This window comes from Helianthus annuus, chromosome 3 (assembly GCF_002127325.2).
Source record: "Helianthus annuus cultivar XRQ/B chromosome 3, HanXRQr2.0-SUNRISE, whole genome shotgun sequence".
Taxonomy (NCBI): domain Eukaryota; kingdom Viridiplantae; phylum Streptophyta; class Magnoliopsida; order Asterales; family Asteraceae; genus Helianthus; species Helianthus annuus.
In genome coordinates, this window is record NC_035435.2 from 164,381,510 (window position 1) to 164,408,835 (window position 27,326).

The 27,326-nt window shown below is 36.5% G+C and overlaps 2 protein-coding genes across 2 annotated transcripts; both read right to left on the reverse strand.

Annotated features, from left to right (window-relative positions):
* Positions 1–5,848: 5,848 nt before the first annotated feature.
* Positions 5,849–9,315, reverse strand: LOC110930688 (cytochrome P450 87A3). The gene is made up of 9 exons (XM_022174037.2): positions 9,098–9,315; positions 8,663–8,984; positions 8,042–8,191; positions 7,683–7,934; positions 7,414–7,503; positions 7,232–7,310; positions 7,050–7,156; positions 6,362–6,489; positions 5,849–6,269 (listed from the first exon to the last, which is right to left on the reverse strand). The coding sequence occupies exons 1-9, from the start codon at positions 9,295–9,297 to the stop codon at positions 6,125–6,127; spliced, it is 1,473 nt and encodes a 490-aa protein (XP_022029729.1). The 5' UTR covers positions 9,298–9,315; the 3' UTR covers positions 5,849–6,124.
* Positions 9,316–20,330: 11,015 nt separating this feature from the next.
* Positions 20,331–22,509, reverse strand: LOC110930687 (adenylate isopentenyltransferase 3, chloroplastic). The gene is made up of 2 exons (XM_022174036.2): positions 21,923–22,509; positions 20,331–20,958 (listed from the first exon to the last, which is right to left on the reverse strand). The coding sequence occupies exons 1-2, from the start codon at positions 22,333–22,335 to the stop codon at positions 20,541–20,543; spliced, it is 831 nt and encodes a 276-aa protein (XP_022029728.1). The 5' UTR covers positions 22,336–22,509; the 3' UTR covers positions 20,331–20,540.
* Between the last annotated feature and the right edge of the window lie 4,817 nt (positions 22,510–27,326).

Sequence of the window (27,326 nt, forward strand, 5' to 3'; positions counted from 1 at the left end):
ATACCCCTTAACCAAATGTACAAAACACTACCCTTTTTTCACAAAGTATGAACCATGTGCCTGTGCTATATATTCATGCAACATCTGTTCCTCAAGTCCAATATGTTCAAATGCCTGTTGCACATGTTCAACCACCTCGAGTTGCTCATGCTTCTGCACCCGAAAAAACCAAATAGCAAAGCTTTTTTAACACAATGCTTTGTTGACTGGAGTAGCTTACCATAGGATTTAACTATGAAATTTTTGCTCTTGTGGCAAAAGAAAATGATGAGCATAAATGGTGCTTCATTTATGTTTTCATTGGAATAAATGGTGCAGCAAGCCAGGGGACTGTTTCAAGTAATTTTTGTTTTGTCTTTGTTTTTGCTGTTTGTTTTGTGCCCATTTGCTCTTTATATTGTACCCGTTTTCCACCCCCATTATATTAATAAAGTTGTTGCTTTCTTGTTGGCAAAAAAAATGCTTCATTTTATATATTATATAGAAAAGTTAACAATGATTAGTGTTACCCATTTACTACTAACATAACTAAGCCGTCGACGTTTTCCTAGCTGTCTCAACCAAAAGTTTAGGCTAAATATAGCCATCTCAGTCGGCGAAGCTAATGTGGCGGCTTCTGGTTAGAGGAAAATAAGGGTGACTACGTTGATAAAGGTTATTCTTACCCTACTTTACACCAATTATTTAAATAACTCCTCTTGTCGATGTCCAGGTTTGAATCTGGGACCTCTCCCCCAATAGGCATATGCCTCTACCAAATGGGCTAGCCTCACATTTTGAGGTGAATGGTTTTAATATATCTTGATGTCCTTTTACAATCTCATTATAGTTTAGCTCACGCAACGTATCAGCCGAACATGTATTTAAATATATTAGCAGAAGAAATATAAGTTAGATTTTATATTAGATTAGATAGTTAATATATTTTATGTATAATATTTATAAGTCATGACGGTTATGAAGTTCGTTTCATAACCCTCGTATATATATCATGTAACATCGTACAATTCAAGTTACCAATTCAATAAGAACAATATTTATCTTTACTCTGTATTCTCTCAATAACCAAAACCCTAGAGAAACTTCAATCAATTCCAACAAATGGTATCAGAGCCATCATCGATCCACATCCCCTATTCACACAAAGTAATCTAATCTATAACCAGTCTCAAGAACACAGAAGATCCGCAACATGACGTCAAACGGTGGAATACAAACACAGATTCCAAAACTATATGGATCGAATTATTTCCATTGGCACATACAAATGAAAGTCTTACTAGAATCACAAGATCTATGGATCATAGTCGAAGAAGGATATAATCAACCGGCATCTGGGGCACCCGAAAGTGATCAAAACACATATAAAGAGAATATTAAGAAAGATAAGAAAGCGCTGCATATCATCTTTCAGGCGGCAAGCGATATGGTGTTTGAAAGAATTGCAGTCTGTCAAACATCCAAAGAGGCATGGAATGTTCTGCATAAAACATACAGAGGCGAACAACGAGTAAAAATGGTAAAACTTCAAACCCTAAGATGTGAATTTGATGCCTTACGCATGAAAGAAAATGAATCTATCGAAGATTTCGTAAACCGAACAACAGTCATAGTAAATCAATTACGACAAAATGAAGAAAACGTTAGTGAACAGCGAATAGTTGAAAAATTATTAAGGACCCTGACACGAAAATATGAATCGGTCGTTGTCGCTGTCGAAGAATCAAAAGATTTAAGTAACATGACTGTTGAAGAATTACTTGGTATTCTTCAATCACATGAACTACGTCTAAAACAAGATGATGAAGCGCCGATGGAACAAGCATTTCAAGTGCAGAATTTTGAAAGGACTCGACAATTCAGATATGAAAATAATGGAAGAGGACGAGGCAGAGGGAGAGGAAGAATGAGCGGTCAAATTAGATGTTATAATTGTCAGAAACTAGGGCACACTGCACGTTTCTGCAATCAGAGAAAAGATGAAAACGAAAGAACAAATAATGCATTACTGCATGAAGAAGAAGGAGTGAATGACAAGAATGATGATACAATGTTCATGATATTCAATGTAGAGGAGATACCAAAGAACGACTGTTGGTATCTAGACAGTGGATGCAGTAATCACATGACAGGAGATAAAAGTCTATTTATCACTCTAAATGAGTCCGAGAGAAGAGAAGTAAGAATTGGTGACGATAAAAAAACTCGAGGTACTAGGAAGTGGAGATGTTGCCATATCAATAAAGGGAACGGAAAAAAGGGTTCCGAATGTGTTTTATGTAGAAGGACTTAAGCATAATTTGCTAAGTGTAGGACAATTAGTTCAGAAGGGATATGAGGTGAAATTTAGCAATCAAGAGTGTAGAATCAAAGACAGGACAGGGGAGACTATAGGAATAGTCAACATGACAGGAAACAAGATGTTTCCTCTGAATTTAAGTCAAGATTTGACACCTCGTGCATACAGTATGATAACTCAGGATCTATCAGCACTATGGCATCAAAGATACGGACATATAAACGTAGTTAAAGGTTTACCGAAGATATCAAAGCAACAAAGTAAAGTATGTGAAAGTTGTATGCTAGGAAAACATGCGAGGAAATCATTCTCAAAGAATCCAACATGGCATGCAAGTAAACCACTCCAACTTGTACATTCAGACATATGCGGCCCTATGCAAATATCATCAATAAGAGGTAATAAGTATTTTATAACCTTCATTGATGATTTTTCGAGAAAAACTTGGGTATATTTCTTAAAACTCAAGTCAGAAGCACTCTATTATTTCAAAACATTCAAAAGTTTGGTAGAAAATCAAATGGATCAAAAGATAAAATGCATAAGAACAGATAGGGGAGGAGAATACTGTGGCAGTGAATTTCAAGAGTTTCTTAGAGAAAACGGAATTCAACATCAACTCACAACAAGCTACACACCCCAACAGAATGGGGTGGCCGAGCGTAAAAATAGAACAATCATGGAACTAGGACGAAGCATGATGAAAATGATGAACGTATCTAATAATCTATGGGCAGAGGCAGTAGCATGTGCAACTTACATACTGAATCGGACAGTAACAAAAAGGATTCCAAACATAACCCCTGAAGAATCTTGGAGTGGAAGGAAGCCAAATATAAGTCATCTTAGAATATTCGGATGCATTGCATATGCCCACGTTCCAAAACAGAGACGTACGAAGCTGGATGACAAGACAGAAAAAACAATCCTTGTTGGGTACAGTGAACAAAGTAAAGCCTATAAACTCTATAATCCGACAACAGGCAAGGTTATCATTAGCAGAGACGTTGTATTTGATGAAGGTCAAAGATGGGACGAAGTGAAGCCTGTCAAACAGGGAACATATGTTCAAGTAAATGATGTAGACTCGAATGATCATAAGGAGGAAGGACACAACATAACAGCAGCACCAGAAGATAACAATCCATTAATCAACACAAATGATGAACAATTAGAAAATGAACCAGACGATGGAGAATATTCATATACGTCCGAAAATGAAGAATTAAGGACTAGAAGTATCACAGATATATACCAGGAAACACAGCAACTTACAGATGCACAAGTGAGGGATCTGTATGAAAGGAATCAAACAATACCTGAAAATTCAGTGGCCAACTTTGTTCTGTATGCTGATGCAGACCCCACTACGTATAACGAAGCATGCAAGGATGAGAAGTGGAAAGACGCAATGGACAAAGAAATGGAATCCATTATAAAAAATAAAACATGGACATTAGTGGAACCTCCAAAGAATCAAAAGCCCATCGGAGTAAAATGGATCTTTAAAACAAAGTACGATGAACATGGAAATGTGAGCAAATACAAAGCAAGATTAGTAGCGAAAGGGTATAATCAAAAGTATGGAATTGATTATCAAGAAGTATTTGCTCCTGTCGTTAGATTTGATACAGTACGACTCGTTCTTGCATTAGCAGTTCATTTTGAGTGGCACTTGCATCAAATGGATGTCAAGACTGCCTTTCTAAATGGAAAGCTAACTGAAAATGTATACATAGAACAACCAACTGGATACGTCAAGAAGGGAGAAGAGCACAAAGTTTGTCAACTTAAAAAGGCCTTGTACGGATTAAAACAAGCCCCGAGGGCATGGTACAGCAGAATAGATGGATACTTTATATCACAAGGATATAAAAAATGTGTTTATGAACACACATTATATTTCAAACATTCAACAAGTACAAGAATCATAATATGCCTATATGTGGATGACCTCATTATTGCAAGTGACTCATTAGATCAAATTCGCCAACTGAAAGAATCTATGGAAAAGGAGTTTGAAATGACTGACCTTGGAATATTGCACTACTTTTTGGGAATGGAAGTCAATTATAATGAAGGGAATATATCCTTATCACAACAGAAGTATGCAAGGAACCTGTTAAAAAAATTCAACATGGAAAATTGCAAACCAATATCAACACCTATGGAGTATGGGATTCGTCTAACAAAGGAGGATCCAGAAGAAGATTTCGATCAAAACATGTATAGAAGCTTGATGGGATGCTTAATGTACCTAACAAACACAAGACCGGATATAGCATTTGCTGTTAGTAAATTAAGTCGCTTCATGGAAAGACCCAAAAGAAGTCACTGGGAAGCAGGAAAAAGGGTATTAAGATACATAAAAGGAACTCTAAATCATGGTATAGTATACTCGAAAGGAAGAAAAGGAAAACTCACAGGATATAGTGATAGTGACTATGCTGGTGACACAGATGATAGCAAGAGTACATCAGGTTATATATTTCATCTAGGCTCAGGTGCAATTGCATGGCAATCAAGAAAACAAAAGGTGGTAGCCCTATCATCAACAGAGGCGGAATATATTGCCTTATCAATGGCCGGATGTCAAGCTATTTGGCTGAAGGGAATCCTAAAGGAACTTCATATACATATGGACTGTACACCTGTGATCCATTGTGACAACAGATCAACTATCTGTCTAGCAAAGGATCCTGTCTATCATGGAAAGAGTAAACACATAAGGGTAAAGTATCATTTCATTCGTGACCTGCTGAAGAATGATGAGATTGAAGTTCACTTTTGCACAACTAAGGAGCAAGCTGCAGATATTTTTACAAAAGCCTTACAACCCAAGGATTTCCTGCGAATCAAGACTCTTATTAATGTAGAAGAACTCTAACTTAAGGGAGGGTATTAGCAGAAGAAATATAAGTTAGATTTTATATTAGATTAGATAGTTAATATATTTTATGTATAATATTTATAAGTCATGACGGTTATGAAGTTCGTTTCATAACCCTCGTATATATATCATGTAACATCGTACAATTCAAGTTACCAATTCAATAAGAACAATATTTATCTTTACTCTGTATTCTCTCAATAACCAAACCCCTAGAGAAACTTCAATCAATTCCAACAAAATAAAACTATATTGCTTAACTTATTGTAGAATTAGCATATTTAATCATTATTTGACGCATGGTTCATTGGCATATTTGACACATTTTCATAGTAAATTTTTATCCCTACTACCGAAAAATCATGGACCCGCCTCCACGGTGAATTTGTAACTTATTCTACCATGCATGCTTCTTTATGTCAACAGGGACAAACACAAACATGGCCCAAATATGGGTTTATGTTTCATGCAACATCCACTTTGTATACATCAAAATGAAAAATGATGGTGAAAGAAGAACTAAACAAGTTTTCTAGGCATGGTGATGGAACCATAAAGACCCCCACGGCCGTGTAACATCAGATGACACACACCATAAGCAAGTGCATGCAAGGGCATAGATGCCAAAAGCACATAATGATATTAATATTGTTTGCTACTTATTCCTACTTTCACTCTCGCTTCATCGTCATTATTTATTTAGTGTTCATATCATCTTTTACGTAGGACCAAGATTAGAAATTTGGGATCATTGTTTTATACACGCACTTGACAACACGTGTGCAAATGATTCTCGGTAGAGGAACATATAGGGGGACTTTTATTATCTCTTTATTGGAATGTAAGCTGAAAAGAAAAGAAAGAACCACAACGACAAAGGAACAAAGTATATGTGAGAAGCGTCTAATATCTCATGCTCTCCTGTAGCAGAATCTTCATATCTGTTTGGGATAATTAGCTAATTCAGATTTTGGATCTTGGTTCATTTTATAATCTTTCTTGAAGAATTTAACATGGAAGCCGTTTGGAAATTGTAATCCTGGAGTTCTTAAAGTCTCTCCTCCTTTGATTGGTTGCCACCTGATATTGTAAAAAAAAAAAAAAAAAAACAAGTGAGTATATTTCTTCTTTCCTGCAAGCTAATATATTCAGTAGTTTCTATTTATGATAACCGATATTTGGTCACTAGGCAATGAAGAAAGACAGCCATCTGAAGTCTAGCGAAATCTGCTCCAACACAAAACCTTTGGCCACCTCCAAAAGCCATAAAATTCTTTGATGCACCTTTCATACCCATCCCCTGATTTGAGAGTTGACAAGAATGAATTGAAGCTTTATGACACTTGATTTGATCTATTTTTAGTGAATATGATACAACGGTGGGGTGGTTAACGGGCCAAACAGGCTAGGACCCATTGAAATAGGTATTTTTTTGCATGGGTCAAAGAAGGGCGGGTCGGGTTTAGCTGACCCAAAACATTTTTTATCCATTTTTTCAAGTTTGTATAAATAACAAATAACCAAACAAAACAAACGTACCTAGTATGACCTCACTCATAGTAGAACGATTGGTAGGGTCTAGGAGGATGTGATAGAGGCAGACCTTACCTTATCCCAGGAGATAGAGGCCGCTCTCCCACTAGAACCCCCTAGTTCTAAAGTTTTTAATTATAAGTAATGCATTAATTATGATTATAATAATAGTATTACTAATATCCATTGCTAATGGAGTTTGGATAACTCTTAACCCTTTCTCCTTTTAGCTAATTTTTTATTTAACCCGTTTGGACCCATTTTGATCCGCCAATAATAAACGGGTCAGAATTTACCACGTCAGTTGTAGCAATAACTAAAGATTACCTCCCATCGCCACGGATTGAAGTCGAGTGGATCCTTATAGTTGACGGGATCTAAATGGACGGCTGGTAGACTTACCATTACAACCCAACCAGATGGAATAGTGTAGTCTGCATCGAACACCATTTCCATGTGAATGTACTATTTGCATAAATTTATAAGCTTTTGTGGATATAAATATTTACCTTTAATTTTTATATCTGTTAGTGCTTTTCTGAATATAGCAGGAACTATATTTGCCAACCTTACTGTTTCATTAATAATCTGAAATGTAATGCCATGTAGTGAGTACATGTTAGAGTGCTTTAGAATTCTTTTAGATAGTTTTATCACTAATTGTAATACTAACTAGGGTTACTCAACACACCTGAAATGTGAATGTCATTGACTTATATTCTTCCCATGTAAGTCCAGCCTCCAGATTTTCCCGCTCTTTTAGGATCTTCTCATGTTCTTCCTGTATCAAAGAACAAGAGTGCATTGTGCACCGGTGAATGATACATGTTTTAGTTTCAACGCATTTACATAATGAGTTGATTAGGATACAAGTAATTTATATGTAAGGATCAAACATGTCCCATCCATTCTAGCTAGAACGAATCTAACTACTAGTATGAGTTTCTATTCTATACGAACCGTTAATTCCTTTAATGCTCGAGGATTGTCCGTGAGAAGCTTGATAGCTACTAATAACCCCATGGCAGCTGTTTCAAAGCTTGTAAATAAAAGCACAAACATCAAGTCCAATGCAATTTCTTCTGTGAGGATTGTATTGGCATGCTTTAGTTCTTCTAGAACATGGTCAAAGAAATCAACTTTGACCTTACTAGGCTTTTGCTTTCTTTCCTCTAACATGTTCTTGAGAATCCTCATCACCTTCTTTCTTCCCTATTTGATTTCATCACAACTTTATCAGCAAATTAGATTGTGTGTATATATGCTTTTGATTAAGAACTCAACGTTTTTTGTCAGGATTTTATATATATTTTTGGTACCTGTAGACACTTGTAGTAAGTTGTTCCAGGAATTGCCACTGGAACTGAAAGTAGACCCTCTAGAAAAGCATCAAAGTTCTCCCTTAAATTCTCGGATGATTTCTCTAGATCGTAGCTTATCAATTTTTTTGCAGTGAGACCAAATACCATCTGTTGAACACCAAAAGATCATAAAAATCATAATGTTATAAACATTTCAACCACTTTGTATGGTTTCTTTAAGAATTATTTCCATGTCTCGGTGGTCTAGAAAATTATAAGCGTTTCTAGGAGGTTTTTAATATTGTTTTGGTTTAACGGAGTCCGCTAGTCAAAGAAACAGACTCAATAGGACTACGCTAGTCAAAGTGGCAGACTCATTTTTTTAAATTTTGCCATGCCAGCATATACGAGGAATTCATTTGCCATGTGAATATCTAGTGTCGGATTTTTTTTAGAGTCCACTGCCCTAGGTATCGAACTCCCTTGAAACCTCCCATAAACACTTATCATGGTGCTAAAATACCTAAAAGTAAAAAAAAAATCTTTCTTTTATAGTTAATCGTTTCTCTTTTACCAAATTGAATAATATAAGATCCAAATGGACACATCTTCTCATGTGAATGAGTTAAAATCACTTACATCTGCAGTTGCATCCTTCAACTCCACTGTTCCTTGGCCAACCCACATCTCTATGTTTCTTGTTGCTACACTTTCAATATCAGAAAGCATATTTTTAAGGCTTCCATGACCAAACAGATTCAGCATCATGTTCTTGAGATGCTTATGTAGGTACCCATGCAAAGTACTTGCATTCTGTTTCCCATAAATTTGTCTCAAACTATATGGATACCAGCTCTGAAACAATTGACCCTCTTGTTGGAACACCATATGATTAAGATCTGGATCTGTTGAGACTATAACTGGCAGCCCAACAAAACTGGTTCGAAATATCGACCCATATCTGAGATATAACAAAGAATGTCACAATCCGTATATTAAAGGACAATCAAAGACGGATCATGAGGTTATGCCGTTATCAGGTTATGGTAAGAAACTTTATATACAATAATTCACCTTGTCATCCTCTCTTTTACAAAGGGAGGGATGTCCCAAGTGCGGTTAGGGGCGAAGAACTGTAGAGTTTCTCCGAGTAGTGGCCACCCCATGGAACCTGGAGGAAGTTTGCCACTGCATTTTGGGTTTCTCCACCGATAAACCAAATGTGTAATGCTTGCCACGGCTAGAGCTAAAACATACAAACTAAATTGCCACATCGTTACTTTGTTTAAACGTCCACGGTAAGTATGTTGGAGGAAACATGAGATGTAAGCAAGTTATATAGGCATAAGGCTATACATGAGATGGAGTAAGAAAATGAAACTGAATAAAAGAAATCTAAACGTTATTTTTCAGAATTGAAAATAAAATAAGGTTAAGGTGCATTTTATAACAAACGTGCTAAATAATTAAATTAATAATTATTATGATTATAATAATAATATTGAAAGAGTGTCACGCAACATTTCTACTGTGTAATTAAAATGCTAGAAAGTTCCTTAGGTCATCTTCCTTTCAATAGAAAAATAACCCATCATCCATTATTACATAAACTTGGAGAAGTTATTAAGCAACTAATACTTAATTTACCTAATCTTATACTTACAAGGATTTTTCGCACACCACTTTTGTTAGAAGCAAACACCATACTACTACTAGACCAATATTTACAAAAATATGAGTTGTGTCTGGATCATGCTTAATGCATGGGCATGGGCTCAGGTAGTTTTGGCCCATTAGGCCTAATCCGTCCCACCATCCCTTTCTTGCTTTCTCCAGGAGGAGCAACCACCTGACAAGGGCTCCTCTCCCTTCCATCTTGGCATCTGACCTCTCCCTCTCCTAAATATTATGCTCTATATCATAGTTTATACACCCTATATTATGACTTATACAGGGATGATTGTAATGTTAGAGAGTGGTCCTCAATGCTACGGACTCAGGTGTGTGTATATATATAGGGTAGGGATTCTAAGAGAAGTGCACCCTATTTGAGAAACTTGAGAAGCAATCTGGACCACATATTTTCCCTAAGCTTTTCGTAATATACACATATGTATAGTTTAAAACTGACTATATACATATGTGTATAATCCAATATACATATATATATATAGTCAGTTTTAAACTATACATATGTGTATATTACGAAAAGCTTAGGGAAAATGTGTGGTCCAGAATGCTTCTCAAGTTTCTCAATTAGCTTAGTGCTTCTCACATGATCCTAACCCTATATATATATATATATATATATAGAGTAAGGTTCATGCGAGAACCGCGAGAACCAATGTGAACACAACCAAAAATACCTAAAAAACCTAACCCCCCAAGCTAAATGCTAAAAACTAAACCCCCAAAAAAAACCTAAACCCCCCCCCACCCAAATGAATGAACATACTTTTGTCACGTGTTACACCTTTTTGCAGACGTGTTACGTTTAACAACTAGAGGCTGCCACGTGTTAGGTAACAGCTTTTACTTTTGCAGAAAAAGTTGAAAGTCTGCAAAAGCTGATACACGTAACACGTGGCAAAAGGAGGTCCATTCTTTTGGGTTTCTTAGTTTTCTTAACTAATATTGGTTTTCTTTATATCCCTCCTATATATATATATATGGTAAGGATTCTAAGAGATGTCCACCCTATTTGAGAAACTTGAAAAACATTCTGGACCACACATTTCCCTAAGCTTTTCGTAATATACACATATGTATATTTAAAATTGACTATACACATATGTATATAGTAAATTTTAAACTATACATATGTGTATATTACGAAAAACTTAATTAGAGAAAATTTTTGGTCTAGAATGTTTCTCAAGTTTCTCAATTAGCCTACCTAGTGCTTCTCATACGATCCTAATCTTATATATATATATATATATATATATATATATAGGATAATGCTAGATAAAAAACCCTAAAATTCTTAGAAAACTCTGGAAACCCAAATGGGAAGCCATTTTTACCCAACCTCCCGACATTTTTTTTTTTTTGAAAAAAATTACACATGTAATAGACATGTTTTAGAGTGTTTTGGGCCAAAAAAAACAAAAAAGCGCCGAAGGGATTTTTTTTAAAAAAATAAACAAATTTCAGCTCCTAACACGTGTTAAGCAAAAAATCCATAATTTCGCTGAAAATTGCTGAAACTTGTTTTTTTTTTTAAAAAATATCCCTTCGGCGCTTTTTTGATTTTTTTGGCCCAAAAGTCTTAAAAACATGTATATTACATGTGTTATTTTTTTCAAAAAAAAAATGTCGGGAGCTTGGGTTTTCTCGGGTTTTTTATATATATAGGGTTTTCTATCTAGCCCTACCCTATATATATATATATATATATGGTAGAGTAAACTTCCGTTTTGCTCCCTGTGGTTTGGTCACTTTAACGGTTTTGCTCCAAACCTTTAAAAATAGCCATTTTACTCCCTGATGTTTTGGTTTTTTGCCAGTTTGCTCCCCGCCTCTAACTCAATCCAAATTGTTTGTTTTTCCATTTTGCTCCCCGCAGGGAGCAAACTGGCAACAAAACCAAAACATCAGGGAGTAAAATGGCTATTTTTAAAGGTTTGGGGCAAAACCGTTAAAGTGACCAAACCACAGGGAGCAAAACGGAAGTTTACTCTATATGGTATATTGGTATCCCTTATGTCTACAAACAATAAGATGATTAATACACGATAATCCAGATATGATAATTCTATATTGGATTGAGTGTGTATATATATGTAATGTATGCGTTATTGGCTTAATTATAATGCAATTATGAATTGAAATTATACCGATAACTTGTTCATGCATGACCTTAAGTCCTTAACTATATGTAGATTGTTCAATTTGTATTTATAATTATAAAATTGAATTAATTTACTTATAATTAATCGTTCCTCATCTACACGAAAACCCTAATCTCTCTCTGTTGAATAAGAATCCTCTGCGTCTCTCTCTCTTGTGTGTTCAATCCTTCATCTACCTAACCCTAATCACTATCCCATTCCATCTGCTACATATTTTGCTTCTATTATACAAAATAATACAGTCAACAAGCACTGCTCTCCGTTCACTCACACCGTTTGATTCATCGGCTAAAACATCTCATGACGGAAAGACCACTGATGAGGATCATCGTTGTTGTTGATGTTAGGTTTAGCGAAGGATTGCCGCCGATCCTTACGGCATTGAAGGTTTTATTAACTCGATGAGTGCTTGGAGTTGATTTCGAAGTCGATTAAGAACTCTAAGGTGTTGGTGTTATCTTCTTGTGAGGGTTTCTGATGGACTTGCTACTATTGTCACCAATTGCAGGTAAAATTTCGGTTATTGTATTGATCTATTTTTTGTGATAGTTTGAATTTGTTATTGGAAGATGATTTTGAACGGTGACGATTGTGATTAGAACATTCGTTATTGGGGAATTAGGATTACATTTGAGTTGTTGGAGAATTAGGATTACATTTAAGATTTCTAATAGTTGCTGCTATTGACAACTATGACCCAGGACTCTGAATCTATATATTTATCCAGCATTCGGCAGTGCAAAGGCATGTGAGCAGCATAGAAGATGTTCACTTGAAAGACAACAGTAGCATCTTTGCATATTTAACTTCACTAATATGCACGGCTACTTACTGTTGAATTCCAAACGCAGTGGACGGGATAGAGGTTGTAGGGAAGGCTGCTCAGGTTGAGTATTTTGACTCCATTATACAGTTTCAATCATGTTACAAGGTATCTTCTACTTCTAATTATTGCTTATGTTAATTCTGTACCTGTACCTGTAACTGAATTCTTAACCATTCAGACTCAGTATAATGCTTAACCAATTTTAATGAGCGGTTAGGATTCCGACATTTGAATCCTCCTATCGACGATGGTGAAGGTATGGAATTTATATTTTCTAATAAACATGTCTTGAATTATAATAGATTATATACATTTACAAGCAAGATCACGTTGAATAGATTAAGCTTTGTATTCATTTGACAAGAGAGATTGAGTGTTTCTGATGACAAATTCAACCTGATTGGTGTCTGAGTTGAGGGATTGATTGGAGGACTCAAGTTACTGAACTCTCTTGGCAACCAAGGTCAAGCACTTCGATCCATAAAATAATGCTTTTTATTTTGGGTGTAGAAAATATTGAATTCGTTAATCTATGCTAAACTTTTGAATGTTTTTTATCAACATAAAATATTTGTGTGTGGAAGAAATGGTTCAGAGATGCTATTGACAAACATGATGTTTTTATGGACAGGGTATTTTTGTACAAAGGTTTCTTATCTGATGAAGAGTGTGAGCACTTGATATCTTTGGTAAAACACTATTCTTATACATGACTTGGAATTTATATTTGTTTGGCCCCACATTTTAAGTTAAAACAAGTTATTGCTATGTCTGTCTCCCATCCTACTATCCAGCCAAAACATATTGGGTTGTAAGTTAAGAGTTATCCTTCTTTAAAAATTAAAATGTAAGTTCTTAGTAATGGGCTATTTGTTACTTGTATCATGGTTATTATATGATAAAACATTTTGTTTGAGATAAAATATTTTTTAGGTATATATGAACACTCAATTGGAAATTCTAAATAGACCTTTACATGTCATACTCTTCTCTCAACTTGATTTGATATTTGTTTTTATCATGAAGTTTGAGTTCATATCTGGTCGTTGGATGTGTACGATTTCTTCCTCTTCTTCCACATCTTACTTTCCCCTACTCTGCAATCGCCCATTTCTTAAATAAGAATGACTGTAATCATCATTGAATATTCTGTTTCTGTTTCTGTTTTGTTTGTTCATGTATATCATGCCACACGGGTCATATCTACAGTGGAGATATTATTTTCTTGACATAATATGATACTGCCTTTTCAGGATATATATTGTTTGGATGCTGATAGTACCCTATTTGATGCTGCCTTGCTTGCTGCAGCTGCTGCCTTCTCCCATTGTAAGTGGTTAGATATTGCGGCATTTCTCGATCAACTTTTAGGCCAAACAGTGGTCATTTTACAACTGAATTTATAAAAGTATCATCATTTTAATTTTCTATATTGTTGAATATTTCTTGAGGCTTTATATCGTTGCTGAAGTCAATTTTGAGGTTAATATTTATTAAATACCAGTTTTGTACACTCAAGTGCATGTAATACACTCAAAGCCCAAGAAGGTTGTATGATTGCAATATTTTTACAATCTTTTAATTTTGCTTTGTAGAAGATAAAGTTATGGGAATGATTTACCATCTTAAACTTTGGCTTGTAGATCTTCCTAACGGGCACTTGGTATTAATCTACGAGAGTAAGGGATTATTTTGTATAAATGCCAAAAACAACAAAGAGGAATAGGTGTGAACCCAGCTGAACCGAGTCACGGTACCTGAAGACATCGAGGATCTGTAAATGCGGACGACTCTGCTTAGCAAAGAGGAATAGGCGGAGGGCATATTTTGTAAGTAATGGGGGGTGGCATTTTAAACCTGTTTAGCTGCCTGCTTATACTTATTGCACATGAGTGATTAGTTTTGTTAATCCAAATTTTAATTACCTCCTCATGATCTGTAAATGCAGGCAACTCTGCTTAGCTGGCGAAAAAAGAAGACATTAATGGATTACCTGTGGGTGGTGCTTCATTAAAGGTATTACTATCTTATCTTCTTTTTTTTAGTTCATGGCCTAATGGTTCATGTTTATTGTATGAACTATGAACACATTATGTTAATGGTTCGGCGGGCCGGAGAAATCAAGGCCAACCGAGATTTCCATGCTTCACCAGCCGAAGAAAACAATCTCGCTTCACCGGCATCTGTTCATATGTCGCTTCACCGGCGTCGTTGGTTCTGATATCACTTACCGAGCCTTCAATTCAATATGTCGGTTCAAATTTGCATCCTTTTACCCTTCTATTTACGAGCGGTTGACTCGCCCCATCCGTTTGAATTGAAGCCTACTTTAAGCCTCGAACTCAAAGCACACCTTTCCGACCACATCTCTTTTGGGCTTTGATTGACTACTGGTGAGAGATAGGATCATAGATTCAAGATTACATGTTCTACACCCAGTTTGCTTCCAATTCGTACCACTCGCGATTAAGGTAACCATTGGTCACTAATTAACGATTTGATTTCCGGTTTTCCAACTAGATAAAATACCAGTAGATATTATATATTTGTGTTAAGCCACCCGCGAAACTCGCGGGATCTTAGGCTAGTGCAATTATGAATTGAAATTATACCGATAACTTGTTCATGCATGACCTTAAGTCCTTAACTATATGTAGATTGTTCAATTTGTATTTATAATTATAAAATTGAATTAATTTACTTATAATTGCTCTCCCAACAATCATTTTCAATTATGACTTGAATACTTCACAAAATCTACATAAATCTTTACAAGATATATTTTGTAGAATGGTTAGTGCATGTGCTTCATAAGTCTAATTAAAAGAACTATATTTTATTAGCATATTTGACATGTAAACAAAGTCATTTTAACCACTAATTGAGTTACTGAAGTATTGGTCGGAAGCAAATGCCACAGTGATGTGTGCCATGTTCTACAAACCATGCACACTATTACCACCATATTGGCCTTAACCTACCCACGTTGCTTTTGTCTTCAGCATTTTCTACTAGTATAGATAATTAGTAGTAGTGGGTTTAGTGGTATTCTTCATGTTTAGTTATTTTCAGTTTTAATTTGTAAGCCTATAAAATGGCAGTAGATGTTATGGGTTTTCTTATGAATGAAAAATATAAGAGAGTTATCTCAAGTCTTGCATCTTACTAATTTCTTTTGAGTTTGATCCACTCAACGGATTATCTATCAACCGATTGGTACATATCAATTGGTATCAGAGCGGTCTTGATCCCCTCATGGACGCTCACGAATGGAACGAGTCGTTGGATCGAATCATATCAACGATTGCTGAGATGATCGATCTTCTAAAAAACGAGTCCCGTAGATGGGCAACATCACCCATTTTTTCTACACCGTTACCGTCACCCGCTGCCGCATCACCACCACCAACTTCCGCTACCGAACCACCATCACCCGCTTACACAATAATAACACCACCTGCTTCACCACCAAAAACAGCCCCAACACCGTGTACACCCGTTCCTTCCTTAAGGATGTTTGCTTCTTTGCCCTTGGTACCAATTTTAGAGAATAAGAAAAAATGTTTTCTGAGTGCTTTTGTTTCCATTTCCAACACAGTGCAGGAATGGAGTTTGGAAACTCAAGGTATCATTCAACAACCTTGTGAAGACATCATAGCAAAGTGGAAGATTAAAGTAGATTTCATGAGTTGGTTCTTTGTTGACTTCATTCGTGTCCCAAACGAGCACACAAACGAGTGGCGTCCACCGTGGCGGTTAGCCAATACTTCTCCCAACGCAGATGGAAGATTCGAGTGGCGCCCACCGTGGGGCGTTTTGTTCGAGGGTATCCCAACTTTCACCTTGCGGACAAGGTGAATTTGAGTGAGGTGGAATGTTATGTACCTAGCTAATGATGGCTCATTCATGCACGAATCAGTAGGGTGATTTGGATGTTTCATGCATTCCATGCAATTTATTAGTTTATTTACTTTAGTTTATATGTTTTATTTCTACTTATTTTAAATAGTCATGTGGTCAAATAAAGGAAGTGGTGGAGGATGCTCCATAATTTCCATGTCTAGTATTTTTAGGTTAGTGGGTTAGTAGTTAGTTATTGTTTTTGTTTCTATAAGTATCATTGTTGAGTTAATGAAGATAGGAATGAAAAATATGAATTAGTCACTTCCAAAATGGAGTCCCAAAGATGGGCAACCTACAGCCACACCGCTTCCGCCGCGACACCACCACTTGCCTCACTACCACCGAAACAAGCTTCCGCCACTGCACCACTTATCCTGTCACCCGCTTCTGCCGCAACACCACCAGCCGTGTCACCCGTTCCCACCACACCACCACAAACCGCTACCCAACCGCAACCAACAGTCCCTACACCAACACCAAGACAAGCTCCTTCGGTTGCACCGACACTAGCTGTGAAACGGGCATCATCACCCACACCGTCTGCAACGAAAGCAACCCCAAACCTTGACTGGCGCCCACCGTGGGGCTTCACTAAAACTGCTCCGAATGCTGCTGGGAGAACCGAGTGGCCACCGTGGTGCACCGCTAATGATCCGACTTAATCCTTGAGGACAAGGATTGTTTAAGCGGGGTGGATTGATGTGTGCCAACGTGTTATTTTATTTATTTATTTACTTTTATGTTTTGTTAATTAGTTTGTTAGGAAATAAAGAGAAGAGTGGGGTTACCCATATTCTCATGTCATTAGCGGTGCACCACGGTGGCCACTCGGTTCTCCCAGCAGCATTCGGAGCAGTTTTAGTGAAGCCCCACGGTGGGCGCCAGTCAAGGTTTGGGGTTGCTTTCGTTGCAGACGGTGTGGGTGATGATGCCCGTTTCACAGCTAGTGTCGGTGCAACCGAAGGAGCTTGTCTTGGTGTTGGTGTAGGGACTGTTGGTTGCGGTTGGGTAGCGGTTTGTGGTGGTGTGGTGGGAACGGGTGACACGGCTGGTGGTGTTGCGGCAGAAGCGGGTGACAGGATAAGTGGTGCAGTGGCGGAAGCTTGTTTCGGTGGTAGTGAGGCAAGTGGTGGTGTCGCGGCGGAAGCGGTGTGGCTGTAGGTTGCCCATCTTTGGGACTCCATTTTTAGAAGATTGATCATCTCTAAAAGAGTCGACTCAATCCGACTAAATGATGTGTGCCATGTTCTACAAACCATGCACACTATTACCACCATATTGGCCTTAACCTACCCACGTTGCTTTTGTCTTCAGCATTTTCTACTAGTATAGATAATTAGTAGTAGTGGGTTTAGTGGTATTCTTCATGTTTAGTTATTTTCAGTTTTAATTTGTAAGCCTATAAAATGGCAGTAGATGTTATGGGTTTTCTTATGAATGAAAAATATGAATTAGTCACTTCCAAAAATCTCTAAATTCTCTCAAGTTCTTATCTATTTTCTTTGGATCAATTGGTTAACGATTAGGTTCGTAACAATTGGTATCAGAGCCGCCGTGATCCCCTTCGGACCTATGGCTGCTCAAAATCTAACCTATGAAGAGTTGTTGGATCAAATCCAGTTAAGTCTTCAAAGGATGATTGATATTATTAAAACACCACCGCCAACTTCCGCTCACGAACCACCATCGCCCGCTTCTACAATAACAACACCACCAGTTACCGCCCTCGTGCCACCACCGGTTTCCGCCGCAACACCACAACCTGCCTCACTACTACTACCACAACCAATCCCACAACAAACACCACCGCAAGCACTAAAAACAGTCCCGAAACCCGTACCACCGGAACCGAAAACTGCCCCAAACCAATCACCCTCAACTATGCCCTCTCTCGTTCAAAAACCCACACCAACAGTTTTCCGTACTCAATTGAAGAAGACTATGAACTTAGTGCCGACAGGGATGGAAATGACGAGGGTCACATGCGTGCTAGAGAGACGTGAGTGGCGGCCACCGTGGCGCGCCGTTGTTAGCGCTCCGAACGCCGTTGGAAGGCTTGAATGGCGACCGCCGTGGAGTGTCAGTCGTATCATGTCTAGATTTTTAACCTTGTGGACAAGGTTTCTTCAAGGGGAAAGGAATGATGTGTGCCATGTTCTACAAACCATGCACACTATTACCACCATATTGGCCTTAACCTACCCACGTTGCTTTTGTCTTCAGCATTTTCTACTAGTATAGATAATTAGTAGTAGTGGGTTTAGTGGTATTCTTCATGTTTAGTTATTTTCAGTTTTAATTTGTAAGCCTATAAAATGGCAGTAGATGTTATGGGTTTTCTTATGAATGAAAAATATAAGAGAGTTATCTCAAGTCTTGCATCTTACTAATTTCTTTTGAGTTTGATCCACTCAACGGATTATCTATCAACCGATTGGTACATATCACACAGACATTGCTTTTAAAGATGTATGAGAATAGTTACGTGATTACCATTGTCAGTAATTGATTAATTTCCATTCATGATCAATTCCAAAATCATTATTAGAACCTAAACCAAAACACACATAAAAAAAAAACCAAAATAACATAAATCTGAATTGAATCTATCATGAAAGAACCTCAATTCTCCTAATCTGTCACGATATGGGATGTGGCATAATTCAGATCAATGCGCATGATGGTTATAATGCGGAGCGGGTTAAACCGCATGAACCAAATAAAGCCCGATGACCTTCTTTGCCATTTGCACACGATAACTATTGATATCAAGAACCATCAATCCAGGTTTCGAGATCGCAAAGGACATTGAGGACTACAAGCAACCCAATAAAAATGAAAACATGTGAAAGTGGCTAGGGGCTAAGCCTTAGCCAGCAGATAAAAGGAAGGACTAAGCCTTAGCCAACGGCTATAAGTTAGCCAACCATTTACATGTGTATTGGTTTGAATGACTTTCTGGTGGATCCTCAGTAGGTTTCATCATTTATTTTGTCGAGCTAAGGCGACAGTGCTTATTTGGTGTTGTCTGATTGGATGTATGTATATGTATATATAAATACATATTCCTGATTTTCTCATTTGATAAACATGATTTTTCACGTGTATTGGTTTGATTCGCTTTTTTATGGACCCTTAGTACTTTTCATCATTTATTTTGTCAGTTAAGACAACGATGCTTGTTTGACGTTGTCTTATTGATTTGTTTTGAATGTCTATTTATAAAATACTTAAATGTCATTTATGATTTTTCCCATTTTATAAACATGATTTTGTTCAAACGTCATAATTTTTAAAGGCTATATGATGTAGATTATGAATTACGAAAATTTATAGAAAAAATTAGTTATTATTTAAACTTCACATTTATGGAGCTTTTTTAATTTTTTTGTTTCTTTTCAAAACAAAAGGAAAAGTTTGGTATTATCCAACCACTAAATCATTCATTTTGTTGTTTTCTTTCTAACATGGCACATGCGTATAAGTATAAAAACATAATTAATCCATTGTAACAACTTTTTCCACATTAAAGATAAATCAATTTCAAAACATTAAATTCTGAGATTTGAAAAGGCCGGTAAACACACGTAGGTAACGACAAGAAGAAACAAACAAACATATAATTTTAATAAAGAACATACGATAGGGCCCTCCCTTGTCGCGGCAAAGGTCGAATGATGATTATGCTACCAACAATTGTGTCAAAAAAAACCCAAGAACTAAGTTATTTTTGCACGACTCTAATTTTATTTTATTAATCAATCGAAACCATTCCAAATACAATAACCATAATCCTTTGTTTTGATTTTTATTAGACTTAAGCTGAAAAACGAAATCAAAACAACCAACAAACATATTATTTAGACTTTATATAAGATCCTCACCCCCATCAACTATCACATTTGAGCCACAATTAAGATTAACTTCTAACTGATTAAAATTCAATAGAAATTTTGTTGCCATCAGCGTCTTCACTATGGTTTTTCTTATAAACTTTAGTGGCATCTAACCGGTTAATTTGCCACCCTTTAACGTTTATTAACTGGTGAATCTTTTCGACTTGGCGGCGTGCCAACTTGCATGTGTTGATCTTCATTTCGTGGATGGCTGAATCCAATAACATGTCGAGAGTTTTTTCATCGGTGTAAGATGAATCAATTGCACGAAAGTACGAATCAAGTTCTTGCACGCCAATTGCTCTCCGGATCCCTTTCGAGTAGTCAGCCTTAGGGTTGTAAAACTCTCTGACTTCATCCACCATCCCGTTGACCACCTTGCGATCAATGCGGTCAGCTAGTACTTGGTAAAGCACCGACAATTCCACGTCAACCCACAAGAAGCAAGTCTCGTAACTATAACAATAATCATTGATTAAATTTATAACGCTACCATACTAAACAACAAACAAACATACATAGTAAAATCTCATTCTTTTTTTTTCTTTTTTGAACGGCCAACAGAATCAATCCCGAGCACTCTCGGGGCACCCACTGGACAAACGGAGTACTCCGAGAGTAACCCGAGTCCACCACCAATTTCGGGGAAAACCCAGTAACCACCTGCCCGTAAGCACGGCAGTGAAATTACCAGTAAAACACGTTTGACTCAAGGATCCAACCCAGGTATTACTGAGTCTCCTATCACTACCCACCATTGCCTCACTCTGCACCAAGTGGAAGTTGAACTTGCATCTCTCAAGAGAAATGCAACTCTTCCACCACTTAATCTAAAGATCATTAGCCAGTAAAATCTCATTCATGTGATTAGAGTTGCACAAATCGAGTTCAAACCCTAAACTGGTTTTGAGTTGGTCAATGAAAAGTCAAAACTAGGTTTTTGTTAGTTTATTGACCGGTTTTGAGCAGTTTTCACTGGTTCTTTATCGGTTCAGTTAACCGTTTTAAAGGAGACAATCATAAAAATCATTACAAACCTACGAGGAGACTATCATAAAAATGTTCTCACATTGGTTTGGTTGTGCACCTCTAAAGCTATACAAATAATAGGGTTTCACGAGATAGGATGGGACCAGGGGAGGAGCTTAGAGGAGGCCGGACCGGGCCTCGGCCCGTGCGGTTTTTTCGCCTAGTAGTGTTAAATTTCAGGTTTCGAGAATTTTTTTAAATGTGTATTGGTTCGGCTCAGACTGATTTTATCTCCAAAAAAACATCGGCCCATGCTGAGTTTTAGGTCAAGATCCGTCATTGGATGGGACAAACCTTACCTCTATCCCGAAAGACACACAAGCCCAACTCTATATCACTAGTATATAGCACTTTAAGACTAATACACAAACACAAGTAAATCAAACAGTACCTAGATCGAAACTCGCGATCCTCAACCAATGCTTCGATGAAAGAATTCGATCCACCGGAAATTATGGGCAGCTTCTTTCTCCCAACAACTGATTTCAAGGCAAGTGAAGCCTCTAGGACGAAGTTTTCAGCAGTGAAATCGGTTTCAGGATCAACAACTCCAAGGAGATGGTGTGGCATTCCGTCACGTTCTTCCTTTGTGATTTTGTTAGTGAGAATATCTAAACCTTCGTACACTTTCATTTTGTCCGAGTTTATTATCTCGGCCGGGTATTGGGCTGCAAGGTCCATGGTAAGTCTTGATTTTCCGGCACCGGTGGCACCCATCACAACCACAACTTTTGCTTTTCGAAATTTAATGAGGGAGCAGGTGGGTGTTTGCAGTAAGGGCGCTAGAGCCATCTTGCACATCATTTTTTGGTTAATGTATGTGAGAAAGAGGGTGGTTTGTGACGGCGGTGGGTGGTTTGCGACGGTTGTGGTGACTGTAGGCTGTGGCCCTGTGGCTGTGAATAATATTTATGATTTGAATTAATGTGAATGGTAATTGGTGGCTCACGATTGGCATATATAGCATGAAAATCCTGACTTTCGTAGACTTTTAATAATTATTTTAAGGTATAGTATTAAAAGGACAACTCTTTCTTTCGGTGTCAATTAAAAACATTAGCATACCATGTGTCCTTATCGAGAGCTAATGATGGATTGACGTCTTATACATGTCTAATTTTGCTATTCTTTTTTTAAGTATTTAAAACTTTAAGCGAGAACTAGTAAAATGCATATATTAGTTGAACTTTAATCCATGTAATTAATTGAAGAATAATGTTAGGTAAATGAGTTTGACGTTGTTTGTCGTTCTTGAATGTCCTATATGATAAAATGAAACCAAAAAGATTTACTAAACATGGTCGATCTATATATTTATAGGGTAAAGTTCTTGTACAAATAATCTTAACATACTAAACATACAAATTGAAGGAAAACTCAAAAAGACAAGGTGGCATTTTTGTAATTATCAATAACTATCAAAGTTACTCTACAAATATACCTAAAAAAACCTAACCACTCCCCCCACCCCCAAAAAAAACCTAAACCCCCTACCCCCCCCCCCACCCCCCCAAAAACCTAAAAAAAACCTACCACCCCCCCCCCCCACCCCCCAAAAACCTAACCCCCCCCCACCCCCACCCCCAAAAACCTAAAAAAACATAACCCCCCCACCCCCCACCCCCAAAAACCTAAAAAAAACCTAACCCCACCCCAGCCCCCCCCACCCCCACCCCCACCCAAGCTAAAATGCTAAAAACTAAACCCCCCAAAAAACCTAAAAAAATCTAAAAAAATAAAAAAAAAACACACAAATTATTTTATTTTATTTTTTTAATATTTTTTATTAAAAAATCGCTACTTTTAGTAGCAGCCAAAAAAAAAATTTCTTTTTTTTTTTTTTTTTGCTAACGAAATGTAGCGATTTTTTAATAAAAATGTTAAAAAAAAAATTTGTGTTTTTTTAGGTATTTTTGGTTGTAACTTTGATAGTTGGTGGTAATTACAAAAATGACACCTTGTCTTTTTGGGTTTTCCTTCAATTTGTATGTTTAGTATGTTAAGATTATTTGTATTTGATCTTTTGCCTATATTTATAATTATAAGTTAAAATGAATATTTGATAAACAAGTAGGTAAATTGTGGATCAAAATATTGACAAAATATGAAGACATAAAGTAACCTATTTATACGTTAAAATGAATATTATATGAAACAATTCAATGTATATATTTGTAACTTTTATACTAAGTTATGAGACTAATAGGTTGTCAACAAGACGTATCACGACCAATATATACATCGTTTTGATTTATTTATCTTAATCTGGTGTAAGTGGTATTGTCTCATAAGTCATAAGATAATCATCTAAAAAGGGTATAATTTAATTAAAAGTAATAAAGTAACCTATTTAATAACTATAACCATAATTGTCACTTGCTTTAAAAACTATATGATTAATCACCATTTACCCAGTGTCTCTTAAATTTTTATACGATTTAATTTAGTAAAACATAGACTAAAATCCATACCAAAAGCGGAAATATTGTGATGCTTAATTTTAAATTACTTCATGCCTAAACTAAATTTCCTTTGTCTTTAGGAAAGACATCATTATACACCGTGGTCGCCCCACAAATCAACGCCCCTGATTATGGTGTCATCTTTAACCACTTCCACTATTTTTTTTTAATGGCTAACTAGGTTAGTTCTTCGTGTGTTACACGGGTTGAACAATTTAAACTATATAGTATAGATATTTCCTGTAAATGCAAAACAAAGACAGAGACATTTAGATACCATATTGACATAAATGAGTTAATATAAATGTAACCCATCAACTCGTACATATTAATTAATGTCGTAGAGTTCGATAAGACGGCTCTAATGTCGGTTGAATGAGGCCAATCACAGTCTAGTCTATTTGATACCCTTTGTACAACTTCTTATTTTTTGAATCTTTGTATTTGATTCTAAAACTATTATTAATATTATTGATAATAATTTTAGTTATATATATCAATAATATATTTAATCTAACATATTAATATTATTATGAATTTCGAAACTTGTTTAGCTAGGATTTAAGATTCTATTGAAGTATTAATTTAACAATAGGTTATTGAATTAATAATAAGAATTTGTATTAGATTAGATTAAATATTATTATTATTTGTATTAGATTAGAGTAAATATTATTATTATTAGTATTATTAATAATTTTAATCAATTAAATGAGAGAATGACAAGTGTCCCAAAACAGGTTTCTTTTATTATACAGTATAGATTTCTTTAATATCTGTCGTCTGTGAGATTTGAATCAAAGACCTTCCACCACTTCCACTATTAATATTTAGAGTAAACTACAATTTTACCCCCTGGGGTTTGGGGTGATTGGCATGTCTACCCCTAAGGAAATAATTGCAATTTTACCCCCCAACGTTTGCTCTTATGTCGCAACTTTACCCCCAGCGTTAATTTGGCTAACTGATCTGTTAGATTTAATATGAAATGACTATTTTACCCTTTTATTTTACCCCCAACATTCCTGTTATGTTGCATAATTACCCCTCACAAGTAAATTACTAAAATGCACTTTCTTATTCCCCCATATACTTTCTGTTAAGAAGCAATTTTACCCCCTGGGACATCCAAATCCCTTCCCGCCACCACCCATATTCGATTATTATAAACCCCTGCACTTAATAATCAACCCATTGATAACTTATGATGCATAATCAACCCATTGATAACTTAATAATCGAAAACACATCAACGCCATTAATAAACTTACATATTGATTCAATTCATTTGCAGCAACTGCATATATAATCTATCAGCAGCAACTGTAATGTAAATGCACATAAAAGGCACATACCTGACCCGAACTGTCATTTTAGCATCAGTATCCATTGTGGACTTATGCCCAAACTGTCATCTTCAGTACTTATGCCCCAACTGTAATGCAAATGCACATGAAAGGCACATACCTGACCTAAACTGTCTGCTGATCAACCTGTTTTTGTGACTTCATTGGTCTAAAAGAAAGTCAAAATTTGACTAGCTCATAGTTAAATACAAACTCTCATGCTACATCATTCTAGAATGGGTGTTCTAAAAATGGGTCAGTGTGTGTTATTTACATTAGACAACAAATTAAATGAGTGAAAATGTCAACAAAAAGGAACTTGGACTTATTTCTTATTGATGATCAAGTCATAAACTTATAATAAAGAACCTGTTTATTGAGTTATAAGTTATGGACTAACTTGTGTATGATCATCAAATGGACAAAATGTAATCCTAATCAACAATTAACATACCTGCACATAAAACCTGCTGAGGGGAAGTTCAAACATACATGCTGATCAATCTGCTGTTCTTATAACTAGGCACATTATAGGCACATCAATCTGCTAATCAAGCTACCAACATTCACCTAGATTAGCTAAGTACTTGGTAACCAAGCTAACAACATACCCAAAATCATCATTTTACACAAAATGCATAAAGGATTCCAACAACACTGCATAAAGGTAACCAAGCTAACAGCATACCCAAAATCATCATCATCATTTTAGACAAAATGCATGTTTAACCTACATATACATAAAGGCTTCGATTAAGTTAAGTTAACCTACATATTACACAAAAGCTAAATAACTACTAGAGTAAACATCCGCTCAACTCTCCCATGGATAATGGAAGTTGAGGACAGGCCTCCCAAACACAGAGACCACCAGGTGGACCACCAATGATGAGCTTGATAAGCTCATCGTCAGGTCAACTGTAAAAAAAACCAACAGTGAACCCAATCAGACCCTAACCCTGTTTAAAACATGATAATGACTAAATCTGACCCTGATTAACTAACATTGGCCGATTATACCTGCGGTGTGGTGGATGAGATAGCGGATTAGCCAACAAACAACCGGCATTTTGTAAGGTCTGAAGATAGTGGAGGAGTTGTTGTCGCCGGAGGACCTGATGTCGTCGGAGGAGCAGCCTAATCGGAGGAGAAGCCTGATCGCCGGAGAATCACTGATCGCCGGAGAACCTGATGTCGCCGGAGAAGGTGATCGCAGGTTCGAAGAAGGATGGTGGGAAGGTGGGGGGGTAATTCTGCTTTGATATGTTACTTATAGGGGTGTTGTAGAGAAGAAGCTTCACAATAATAGCAAAATGACATATTTACCCTTTGACCATCAGCTTCTTATGTTGACTGTTAAGCCAAATTAACGCCGGGGGTAAAGTTGCGACATAAGAGCAAACATTGGGGGGTAAAATTGCAATTATTTCCTTAGGGGGGTAGACATGCCAATCACCCCAAACCCCAGGGGGTAAAATTGCAGTTTACTCTAATATTTATTTTGATGAGTAAAGTTTCCGTACAAATAACTTTAACATACTAAACGTACGAATAGCATGAAAAGGACAAAAACACGTGGTGGCATTATTGTAATTATCTGCTTGTAGGGTAATTATCAAAATTACTCTACAAATGATACTGTATAGTAATTTTGATCTTATAAAGTAATTTTATAAAATGTTCTTATAGAGTAATTTTGATTATAAAACTATACCTCACCAAAAAAACCCCAAAAAACCTACCCCCATCCCCCCCCCCACACACACACACACATCCAAACTAAATGCTAAAAACTAAACCATAAAGCTAAACCACATAACTAAATGCTAAAAAAATTTACAAAATTACGTTGCAAGTTTATCAAACAACATACAATTCAAAATTACTCTACAAATGATCCTGTAGAGTAATTTTGATCTTGTAGAGTAATTTTGAATTGTATGTTATTTGATAAACTTGCAACATAATTTTGATTAACTTGTAAAAT

Bases quoted from the DNA above. Each gene is read 5' to 3' on its own strand.
- LOC110930688 (XM_022174037.2), bottom strand. From the start codon at position 9,297: ATGTGGCAATTTAGTTTGTATGTTTTAGCTCTAGCCGTGGCAAGCATT. The intron at 7,504-7,682 runs GTTCGTATAGAA...TCTTTGATACAG, and splicing joins GAGCATTAAAGGAATTAACG to GAAGAACATGAGAAGATCCT. The intron at 7,157-7,231 runs GTAAATATTTAT...TGTTCGATGCAG, and splicing joins AACAGATATAAAAATTAAAG to ACTACACTATTCCATCTGGT.
- LOC110930687 (XM_022174036.2), bottom strand. From the start codon at position 22,335: ATGATGTGCAAGATGGCTCTAGCGCCCTTACTGCAAACACCCACCTGC. The intron at 20,959-21,922 runs GTACTGTTTGAT...TTATTGTTATAG, and splicing joins GATCGCGAGTTTCGATCTAG to TTACGAGACTTGCTTCTTGT.